The 12,534-nt window shown below is 44.5% G+C and overlaps 1 protein-coding gene across 1 annotated transcript; it reads right to left on the bottom strand.

Moving 5' to 3' along the window:
• Positions 1-1,071: 1,071 nt before the first annotated feature.
• Positions 1,072-1,619, bottom strand: LOC125510330 (histone H4). The gene has a single exon (XM_048675485.1). It carries the CDS (start codon positions 1,525-1,527, stop codon positions 1,216-1,218), a length of 312 nt encoding a protein of 103 aa, XP_048531442.1. The 5' UTR covers positions 1,528-1,619; the 3' UTR covers positions 1,072-1,215.
• Between the last annotated feature and the right edge of the window lie 10,915 nt (positions 1,620-12,534).

Below are 12,534 nucleotides of genomic sequence, written 5' to 3'. Positions count from 1 at the left end.
TATCGGAACTCAAATTTGATAAATGAGCTGCCATGTCTAGCGTGTCAGTGCTGAGCCGCCATTGCAATTGCAAGGATCATCGTTACTTACTTCGGCCATTTTTAGTCGGCAAATAAGTTTTGTCTCAAGTCAAAGTATCTATAATTTGACTAAGCTTAAGCATAATATGAACATTCACAGTACAAAATTAATATCATTACATTTATCATGGAATTTAGTTTTATATTATATATATTTGATATGGTAAATGCTGATGTTTTTAAGATAAATTTTGTCACACTTTGCAAAATTTAACTTAGAGAGTAAAGACTAGAGGGAGTACTATTATCAGAACTTAAACAGTTCTCCCCAACAGCTTGCCACCAGCAGAAGTTAGAAAAGAGTATATAAATTGTCCTCGCATAGTGACATAGATACTCTATTCAGTTTTTGTTGTTTCAACTTTCAAGTCAAATTTTGTACACTTTGCTCAAAGTTTATAAAAATATATTAACACCCACAATACCAAATCAATACAAATAGAATCAACATTGGACACATTTTCGCATTATACTCTCTGTTCACTTTTATAAGGTCTTGAAGGTATTTCAAACAGCATGCAAAGAAGCCAATTTTTAGTTGTCTGAAACGACTTATAAAAATGAACGGAGGGAGTATTATTTTCCATACGAACTTTATAAATTTTGGCTTAAATCGAAGATTTAGTTTACCCAAATTCTGTTGCTTTAGGGTGTGTGATTGGCTTAGAAGAGTAATTCGGTCGTCCATGTTCAACTGAACGAATGTGCTAGAAACTGATAGCTGAAAAGAAATAGAAGAGGCGACGATATGTGCAATTCTCGACCAAACAAGTAGCTGCGTCAATCCTTTGGTTGATGATCCTCCATCCCCCTCTCTATCCAAAGCAAAACCTTCAGGCCTTTCGAACTGAATTTTGCTTTCGATATCGTCCTGAATGCAGAGATACCCTAAACTGACGCGCACACGGATGATTTGCCGACAGGTAATAGACAGAAAATTTGGAAACAGACGGAAGAGCACAAGTTGATCAGCCAAGAGATTGAAGGCGAGTTCAGGGTAAATAACAGCGATTTAATCCATTCCAGCGAACAGGCACCACACATCATAAATTACATCAATTACCATGAACACTGACAACGCCTAGCTACTGCTAATCTGATCAAGTGGTGCAAGCTGGATTCGCCTCGCCGGAGCCTAGCCCCCGAAACCGTAGAGGGTGCGTCCCTGGCGCTTGAGGGCGTAGACGACGTCCATGGCGGTGACGGTCTTGCGGCGGGCGTGCTCGGTGTAGGTGACGGCGTCGCGGATGACGTTCTCGAGGAAGATCTTGAGCACGCCGCGGGTCTCCTCGTAGATGAGCCCCGAGATGCGCTTCACGCCGCCCCGACGCGCCAGCCTCCGGATCGCCGGCTTGGTGATGCCCTGGATGTTGTCGCGGAGGACCTTCCGGTGGCGCTTGGCGCCGCCCTTGCCGAGCCCCTTGCCTCCCTTGCCGCGCCCCGACATCTTCTCGCTTCTCTCTCTTCTTCTCCTGGGTGAGGTTGACCTGTCTTTCTTTGTGAGGTAGGTGGTGGCTGCGGTGGCTGATGGTTGTGGCGTGTGGACTTGGTGCGATTTATAGCCGCGCGGTTTGGGGGCAGGGAGCGGCCGCGATCCGCGTGATGCGGGGTGCGAGCCGTCGGATGGGGGATCGATGGAGGGGAGCGGGGGAGGAGGGGCGCCGCGGATCGGTGACGTGGCGGGAGGTTGTGTTTCTTTTCTGAGGAGGAGGCGGGATGCGGGAATGCGAGGATGGGGCGTGCGCCTCGGCAGGTTTCTGGCAGGTGGGCCGGTGAGGTTTCTGGCAGGTTTTTGGATGGATTTTTCCTGCGCGGGCCAGTGCTCGCTGCCGCGAAATTTCGGATGGATTTCTGACCGGTGGGCCCGTGAGGCGTGGTTTGGAAGGCGTAAACTCGGGCCGTTGCCGGGACAATTCGGAAAACATATCTCTCTATTTTCCACGATCAGTTGATATATGGATACCGCTCAAAGAAAAAGTTGATATGTGGGTGTTTTCTTTAGAGCAGCGATTCGGTGCCCAGTTGATATACAGGTGTTTCTTTAAGAAACATACTTATCATATGGTTAAATGGGCTAAGGTTTGTCGTTCTAAAAAAAATTGGTGGGCCGGGATCAAAGATCTCCATAAGCAAAATATTAGAACAACTCTAGCAGACCGTGCACCCCGCCCCGGCCCATAAAATAACAACCAAATTACGGGTCGGGGCCGGAAAATCTGCACGATCAGACCCTGCATCTCGTCCCGGCCTGTAAATATTTTTGCGGGGCGTGGCAAATCTTCTTCCCCAACCTCTATCTTCACGGGTTGGGAGGCCGGCCCGAGCTCAACCCCTATCCGCCGCGAGATTTGGCGGGAGGAACATTTCCGCGCGCCCTTTCCCGCTCCCCGCACCCTCCGCCACCATTGTCCCCCTCCACAAGCTCTGGTTCCTCCTCCCCGGCCATCCCTCGCCGCTATGGACGACCTCGTGCTGTCCCCCATCACCGTCAAGGTCGCGCACGCTCCTTCCCCTCGGGCGGATCTCGTCGTCGGCCATGTTGGCGCCGCCGCCGTCGCCCAAGCACACGCCGCGCCTGCCCGCAAGCGGCAGGGCAACGTGGTCGTGCAGGGCGGGAATCCGGCTGCCCCCGCCGCGATGGCCCGTGCTCCGGGCGCCAACGCGACAGCGCAATGCCGTTCAACGGTGCCGCTCCCCCCCCCCCACACGAGCGAGGTGTTCGACGAAATGGCCGAAAGGTATGCGTCTTCGGTTGGCGATTTCCTTTCGTTTCCGCCATTATTTTCGATAGCTCATGACTTGTTATCGTTCGCTACAGCGGTGGTTCGAACAATGCAACAACCGAGTTCGTGAACTTGTTGGACACGAACGCGATTGACATTGATCAAGCCCCTTTCGAACCGTTCGACTACAATGAAACGGAGGGCGGCGTGGATGATCATGGTTGTGCGGACGAATAGGAGGAGATTGAAGCGGAAGCGTATGAGCCATCGCAAGCAAAAACTGGGAAAAGCCAAAGATCGAAGAACTACACGATCTTGGAAGATCAAGCTTTGATCCAAGCATGGAGCGTAGTGTCTCTTGATGCATGCACGGGTACTTCTCAAACCGCCAAGAGATGTTGGCAATGGATCAGAGATCAATACTTCTACATTATGGCAAAGCATCCCAATAGGACTCCACGCACATTTCGGTCGCTTCAAGGGTGTTGGGAGAATATCAAGCCTATGTGCAGCCGTTGGGCAGCTTGCTTGGAGCAAGTACGCAATGCACCTCCAAGTGGCACCGTGGAATCCGACTATGTGAGTTTGTTTTGCCTTTGTTCAAGTTATGCATCATCATATTGCATCATGGGAAATGATTGGATCACTTTGTTCACATTGTGTAGGACAAGATTGCTCAACATAGATGCAAGGACATGGAAGCTTCGGAAGGCCGATTCTTCAAACTAGAGCATTGTCGGGAGTTGCTCCAAAAGTGCGAGAGGTGGAAGTTGATCGACAAAGAATCCCCACCAAAGAGAGGCTCACTTACAAACATGGATGAAGATGAGGATGATGATGGCCCAAGAAATTTGCACAAGCCCGATGGCGACAAGAAGACTAAGGAGAAGATGAAGAGAGAGCAAGAAGCATCGAGCTTGAGGGAGAAGATTGATGCCATGGTGCAATCCAACGAGTCAATGTTGTTGAACTTGTTGGAGATCAAGAAAGAATTGGCCGAGAAGAAGGCGAAGGAGAAGTAAGAAAAGTGGCAATTGCTCAAGGAAGAGGGGTTGCGCAAAGTTGCCATCGAGAAGAGAAGAGCATGCGCCACCGAAAAAAATCCATGTCCATGTTGCTCGCAGAAGAGAACAAGATCATGTCAATGAACCGCAATGACATGGACGACCTCACCAAAACATGGCATGATATGGCAAGGAGAGAAATCTTGAAGAGGAGAATGGTCACGTCGGCCGGTCCGTGTTACAGTTCTGGTGATGTTTTCTCTGCTCCATATGGTGGCAATGTGGATGATTTCGGTGCGGGAGTTGGAACAAGCGCCGGAGGTGGATTCAGTGGCGCCGATGAACTTCAAGATGGACTCGATGGTGCGGAGTGAATATCGACCAAGATGATGCCAGACATGGGCGCAAACCTTTGCAGAGCCCTCTTTTGTGTTTGCCGTAATGAACTTGGCTTTTATTTGCGCGTAAAACTATTTATGTCGTTTGAATTTGAACTTATTTGTCAAACCCTATGTCAAATGCGAGATTTGCAGTTTTTCTGTTTGCGGGTCGTCGCGGTGGTGCCGGAGCAGAACCCGCAGAAGCCGACCCGTAAAATGGCATATTTCACGAATACACTTTTTATGGATCCGTTTGGGGGTCTGCATCTGTGCCAGCCCGCGCCGGCCCGCAAAAGCGGTTTTGCGCGAACTGAAACGCGTTTTGCAGGCCGGCGGGATGCGGGGTCTGCTAGAGTTGCTCTTAGCCTGCTTGTTAAATGGTGGTGGAAACTTGAAACAAGTGATGGGTTATGGCAACGTATTGTTCGTGGTAGATACTTTAAGAATTAAACGGTTGCAAATATCTGAAGTCGTTTCTCTGACTCTTCATGTTGGAAAGCTATCATGAAGGTCAAAGAGACATATATGGCTAAAAGGAAGATTAATATCAATAGTGGAAAATATGGTTAGGGTCTGGCATATGACCCATGGGTGGTTAACATTCCATTAAGTGATCACTTTCCTGTCCTGTTTGACATTTGTCAAGACCAGGATTGTACTCTTGCTTCTTTTGTGGCGAACAATTATAATAAGCTTGGCTTTAGGCGGAGGCTGTTTGGTGAGTTATGTGACCAGTGGGAATTACCGTCCATGTACTGTTCTGATCCAAATTGTTTTTTTTACTGAGAGCTACTCATATGTCCAAATGATCTGAAATTTGGAGCGCACTTCATTCACCAAATTATCTATTTTTTAAAAAAAATCTTGACCGGATGCAGATAAGCATGAGCTCAAAAATGGATATTCATGTTTCTTTCAAGTATTATACAACACGTATGCTTGAGCAGATCGAAACGTCGATGCAAACCAATATTTTGGTTATGTCATTTGGCCCTATGTTTGGTTTCAAGAATGCAAACTGCCATTGTGTTCGAAAGATAAATTTTAGCAGAAGTTGGTTGAAGTACATGACATGGTAGTGTTTGGAGGTTAAGGCATCTCTAAGAGATGGTGTAAAAATTGGCGCCTTGAAAATAAATTTTGGCACCGGAGATTTTTCTGCTGTAGCAAATGCTCGAAAACTAGTGCCTAAAAGAATTGGCCTTCTTCAACTATCAAACATTTTTAAGGACATTCATAACAATTAATCTGGACCAATATTATTAAACTCATGTCAAAAGAATCAGAAAAAAGCCATATGGTACTTAAGTAGTTAAGTATTACATAGTCCATCAATACACAAGCTCAAATTCAACACCCTTGTGCATCAAACATAACATGAAGTTCATCACGTATGACATAAAAGTATAGAGGTAGAATTAATGATTGTGTTACCATTCCACGTTCACAACTCCTTGATGTGAACTCTTTCAAGATCATAGTGAGTATCTGCATCTTGATTTTCATGGCGAACTTGAAAATATACCGTATGACGTCTTCCCTTTGATGTAGATGCACCACCTTTCCCAATAATTCATATAAGGAGTAATTCAAATCTTGCACATGCTCATGCTCAATGATCATGTTGCACACGATGACATCGCTGACATGATGTGCAAAAGAATTCACTAATGTAGAACAGCATGGTCGTGGCAGGCGCAAAATGACCTCCCGCCACTACTAATAGGCCAACGGTGGCGGGCAGGGCACCCACCGCTGGTAACACATTAGAAGTGGCGAGTGGTACTACTTACCCGCCACATGTCTTCTAGGTACCTTACGCCCATCACTGGCAGCAATCTAGGCCTTACAAAATGGGTCTAAAATAGAGCCATCATTGTTAATCTGGCTACCACCATAGCCACTCCTGCTCTCCTCATGCCACCCATTCTTAACAATGTCATGATCGTGCTTTGGCTATCTTGGACTTGAGTTTTTTGTTACCCTTATCTGCCATATACACCACACCTTGCCCTACTCGAATCATTCTCCTATCCAATTGTGCCTTGATGAACCATATGCAGTTTGGACATGTCCCGGCCTTTAGCTATGAAGCAATGTGGGAATCACATGTTGGTCTAGGGAAGTGGCAACTGATGTGTGGCATGGATGTTCTCGCGGTGATCCAGTCTTTGATGTGAAAGAAAAGATACAGTTTTTTCTTGTGCAGTTAGACGTTGGGAGAGGGACTCTTCGGAAGTGTGAGAAAAAAGATAAAAGAATTAAAGCAGGGAACGACTTTGTAGTCAGCGAGAAGGGGTTGACCTAGACCATCTAGAGTTGAAGTTGGACGAAATTTTGATGGAGAGCTACTGTTTGGAGGAGACTATGTGGCGCCAAAGGTCGTGGGTAGAATGGCTTGCCATGGGGGACAAAAATACTCACTTGCTTCATTAGAGACTAACATGAAAAGAGGTAAAAAAAACAAGAGTTTGACAATCTCTATGGGCAAGGTGGTCACTGATACGTCTCCGTCGTATCTATATTTTTTGATTGTTCCATGCCAATATTATACAACTTTCATATACTTTTGGCAACTTTTTATACTATTTTTGGGACTAACATATTGATCCAGTGCCCAGTGTCAGTTCCTGTTTGTTGCATGTTTTTTGTTTCGCAGAATATCCATATCAAACGGAGTCCAAATGGGATAAAAACTGACGGGGATTTTTTTGAAATATATATGATATTTGGGAAGAAAAATCCATGCGAGACGATGCCCGAGGGGGCCACGAGGCAGGGGGCGCGCCCGTGACCCTCGTGGTCACCCCGTAAGGCGGTTGGTGCCCTTCTTCCGTCGCAAGAAGGCTAATATCCGGATAGAGATCGTGTTAAAATTTCAGCCCAGTCGGAGTTACGAATCTCCGGGAATATAAGAAACGATGAAAGGGTAGAATCAGAGGACGCAGAAACAGAGAGAGACAGATCCAATTTCGGAGGGGCTCTCGCCCCTCCCACGCCATGGAGGCCAAGGATCAGAGGGGAAACCCTTCTCCCCTCTAGGAAGGAGGTCAAGGAAGAAGAAGAAGGAGGGGGGCTCTCTCTCCCTCGCTTCCGGTGGCACCGGAGTGCCACCAGGGGCCATCATCATCACCGCAATCTTCACCAACAACTTCACCGCCATCATCACCAACTCTTCCCCCCTCTATGCAGCGGTGTAACCCCTCTTTTACCCGCTGTAATCTCTACTTAAACATGGTGCTCAACGCTATATATTATTTCCCAATGATGTATGGCTATCCTATGATGTTTGAGTAGACCTGTTTTGTCCTATGGGCTATTTGATGCTCGTGATTGGTTTGAGTTGCATGTTTTATTATTGGTGCTGTCCTATGGCGCTCTCCGTGTCGCGCAAGCGTGAGGGATCCCCGCTGTAGGGTGTTGCAATACGTTCATGATTCACTTATAGTGGGTTGCGTGAGTGACTGAAACACAAACCCGAGTAAGGGGGTTGTTGCATATGGGATAAAGAGGACTTGATGCTTTAATGCTATGGTTGGGTTTTACCTTAATGATCTTTAGTAGTTGCGGATGCTTGCTAGAGTTCCAATTATAAGTGCATATGATCCAAGTAGAGAAAGTATGTTAGCTTATGCCTCTCCCTCATATAAAATTGCAATAATGATTACCGGTCTAGTTATCGATTGCCTAGGGACAAATAACTTTCTCGTAACAAAAAGCTCTTAACTAAAACTAACTTAGTTGTGTCTTCATATAAACAGTCCCTACTTTTTATTTACGTTATCTTTATTATCTTTCAAACCTATCCAAAAACACCTACAAAGTACTTCTAGTTTCATACTTGTTCTAGGTAAAGCGAACATCAAGCATGCGTAGAGTTGTATCGGTGGTCGATAGAACTTGAGTGAATATTTGTTCTGCCTTTAGCTTCTCGTTGGGTTTGACACTCTTACTTATCAAAAACTGTTGCGATCCCCTATACTTGTGGGTTATCAAGACCTTTTTCTGGCGCCGTTGCCGGGGAGCAATATCGTGGGGTGAATATTCTCGTGTGTGCTTGTTTGCTTTATCACTAAGTGATTTTTATTTGTTGTTCTTAGTTGTTCTTTATCTTTAGTTATGGATATGGAACACGAAATACCAAAAAAATTAGGTGTACTTTCTGCTCATGGAGATGGGGAACCTCCTAAAACCCTCGATGCTGGTTATGTGAAAGATATTATGTACTACTTTAATAATCCTGAGAAAACTCCATTCAATTATGTAATGGGAGTAACGTTGGATCAACGTGAATACTTTAGGATTACCGCTTGACACAAAAAGGGAAACTATTATGGGATCAAATTCGTATATTGAATTGGTATGCTAGGCAACTATGCTTGAGATATGATTATACTTGTTGCTCTAGGATGAAGGCTCCACACCTTCCCTTTTTATGCGAATTTAATGATAATAAAACCTTAGCTTCTTATGCTAATGGTATATATGATTACTATGATGTGAAACAAATAGAAGAATTTGTTGCTTTTATGAGTGCTTATGAAATTTAATCTATGTTTAAAGAGTTTGAAGATCTTGATGATTCGATTTATAGACCTGAAAATTTAGCTATCCTTAAATATTGCTATGAGAATTATGAATACAATTCCGATATTAATGCACTTATTGAGAAAGTCTCCGCGGTCCAAGAAGAGACTAATATTGTGCAGGAATATATGGAAGAAGAAGTTGATGAAACTGTGAGCTCATTGGATGAAAACGATGAGGAGGAGAGCGAAGAACAAAAGGAGGAACAACGGATTGATCACCCATGCCCACCTTCTAATGAGAGTAACTCTTCAACTCATACATTGTTTAATTCCCCTTCATATTTACCGAAGGATGAATGCTATGATAATTGCTATGATCCTGTTGATTCTTTTGAAATATCCATTTTTGATGATGCTTGCTATGCTTGTGGCCAAGATGCCAATATGAATTATGCTTATGGAGATGAACTTGCTATTTTAATACATTATAACTGGGCACCCTAGGAGCTCCCTCACGCTATCAGCCTTCGCAACCGTCCAATTTCACGTTGTGACTGTTCCTGGTCGTTGGATGCATAGTAGATTTTTTTTTGAATGCTCCCGTCCCCGCAGTTTCTTGAGGGTAGCTACTCTCGTAACTTTTTCCAATTAACGTGGTTAATTGGTCCACAGCCCACTTAGCAAACCTGTCATGGAAAAAGATCGGTCCAAAAAGCATCAACCGATTTGTCCTGGGCGATTCATGTGCTCGCTAACCCTAACCAAGGCCAGCGGCGATGGCGGCGGCGAGCCGAAACATCATCGAAGTTTGAGCCCGTGCTGCTATTCGCTAAGGGGTCCATCCACGAGGGATCTAGAGGAGCGACCGTGTGTGCGTCCATCCAGTCCCAATGTTTGAGGCGCACAGAGGAGCGGTCGATCCTGTGCCCGATGCGAGGCGCTGGATTTGGTCGACCGGAGGTGAGGAGCGGCCAGATCGAGCGGAGTCGCGGTCGCGCCTTGCAGTCCGAGAAGAGAAGGTTGGCAAGGACAAGGAGAAGAAGAAGGCGACCCCACTCCCCGTGGTCACCGCCATGCTCAAGATCGATATGCGTCGCTTATGTTCCGACCACCGCTTAAGGAGGAGAAGGCCAAAACACCACGTACAGGTAAATGCTTTCTTGGTATCTCTTTGATGTCTCTTTCAATGTACTGTTGCCCAGCTTGTTCTACCGTTCTCTGTGGTCACAGTGCGCAGGCGGCTCTCCCTGGCATCATGGTGCCCGAGAGAGAGGAAGGAGTACACAACGATCGTGATGCTTACTGCACATAACAGGTGCTGGTCAGTATACCAGTCCATTCATCTTGCTATTTAGTTTAGATGCATGCTTTGGATCTTTTAGTTTCTTCAAAAAACATGATTACGAGATACCGCTGAATAATGAAGCTTAAATTCAATATTTGATTTACGTATTTCAACCGTCGAAACTCTATTCTTACTTATCATAAAGTTGTCGGTGTTTATTGCACGCCTCATTTACCATTGTTTATCCAGTTCTTTTTTTGCCTTCAGATAGATGCTATTCTGATAGCCAGCAGACTTTGTTTGTTTTAAGGCCTTCCAGCAAGTAATTTATTATTAATTTAGTAGAACTATTCTTATAGATGATTGTTTTCTCATGTTCGTTCTCACTGGGAAGAAAGCAAGATCTTTATACATGTTTGCATTACGCGTACAAAGGAATGGTGTCTTTCTGGAAGAACTTTTTTCATGAAGAGCTTTGCTAAAATCATAGGCAAACTCTTTTAATGTATGCAAGGAGCGTGGCCAGGCCCACACGTGTGCGTTGGTTGTTTGCAACCCTGCTTGCAGTGCCATGCTTTGTGATGCAGACAAGATCATCCAAGAAATCCTGAAAAAATGCGCATCTACTTTTCAATTTATGCAAATAGAAGATCTTCGTAAGATAGAAGTTGATGTTCTTCATATGTTGCCTTCATGCTTTCCTCAAAAATCATAGCTGACATCACCGTATATAGGCCTGGTTTATTATCGTCATCTCTGTGTCGTACCTATATGCATCTCTCTTTTAGCTAATCATTGTTTTGCAGGCCTCAATGTGGTTCAATTCAATAAAAAGAATGTGCCCTATAGCATTTTCTCAATGCGACGGAACAACATCCGAGAGGCCAGCACTGGACCGATAGGTGTCTATACGAGTCTGCATATTATGTTACCCTTTGATATGATCCTCCATGGAATAAGAGCCCTATCGTGCGACTTCTCATGTGTTGTTCCTTTGTTGCTGTATGTAGGAACCCAATTTGTTGTTTGGTTTATCTAAACAAGAGAACATCGTTGCCATACATTTTAAATTAGAGAAAATTCCTTATTTGACACTATCTTAAAATTTGCTTCCTTATTTGACACTGGAAAAGTTTTTCTTCCCTATTTGACACAAGTTCTAAATTTTATTTCCTATATGACATTTTCATTCATTTTGAGCCTAAATGACACCTGAAAAGACTCTTTTGCCCCTCATATGGTATGTGTGTGGGGGGCAATAGCGCACACACGCAGCATCAGTGCGAGGGCAGGAGAACACACGCAGCAACACATACACATGCACCAACACACACGCAGCAACACACATGCATGCGCACATACGCAGACAGCACATAGGCATGCAACAGCACACACACACACACATGCAGCGGCAGCACACACTACTAGGAAAAGGCCTACTAATGGCGCACCGGTTTTGCCTACTAATGGCGCATCACCGGTGCGCCATTAGTAGCACGCCACTAGTATTTTTTACTAATGGCGCACTACTGGTGCGCCATTAGTATCTGGTATACTAATGGCGCACCATCCAGTGCGCCATTAGTATATAACACCATGCGCCATTAGTGTGCCTCCCAGGGGCCATATTTAACCATATGCTTTGGCACACTAATGGCGCACTGCGGATGGATGTGCCATTAGTATACTTGGCATAGTAATGACGCACTCTGTAGTGATGCGCCATTAGTATGAATATTAGGTTTTTTTTTTACTTTTCTGATTTTTGCACATGTTACAAAATATATTATTTGACAGAATATAGACAGTAGCACACAGCAACAGCAGATTCATCGAATACAATAGAAGATTAATCTCCGAATACAATTCATCATATTAGTCTCCGAATTTAAAAGACCGAACAAAGATAAAACATTACAAGTCTCGAGACCGCGAGTATCGAGTTTGTCGGAAGTAATATTAATCCTAACAAGTCCTACTAATCATCATCATACAACTTCTACTCGTTATTCATAACAAGTCATACGATCATCATCTTGATAGTCTTCGAACCAACCCTACTTAATTGTTCTTAGCACATGATCATCAGTATTAGGCAGGACCTAAATACCCTATTTAAGCTAAAATAGCATAAAACAATATAGACCCTGACTCTCCATTATGGAGAATGGAGATCATCCTGTCTCCAATTCTTGCACTTTGCTTCCTTTTGCTTCCAAGAAGCTCCTTACGACTGTCCATACATTTTTCCATCCTTTGATTTTCATGTCTCCACTTCTTTTAGAAATCTCGTATGGACAGTTGAGATTCGTAGGACGACCTGGCTGTATGTTCAAAACATTAACACTACCTTTCAGATACATCATATGAGGCACACAATTCTCTGGGATTATCTGTTGAAAAACATAGTAATAACTTCATAGTTAGCAATGATGTACTGGTTTTAGAAGTATGCAAAAGATGCACGGATGTCGTAATAGTAAAAATCTTACCAGGGTATCTCCATGGTAGTTATCGTAGTTGAACACATGCA

This window comes from Triticum urartu, chromosome 5 (genome assembly GCF_003073215.2).
Source record: "Triticum urartu cultivar G1812 chromosome 5, Tu2.1, whole genome shotgun sequence".
In the NCBI taxonomy this organism is placed as follows: Eukaryota; Viridiplantae; Streptophyta; class Magnoliopsida; order Poales; family Poaceae; genus Triticum; species Triticum urartu.
The sequence above is the reverse complement of the archived record's forward strand: the minus strand, read 5'-3'. Positions and strand labels throughout refer to the sequence as shown.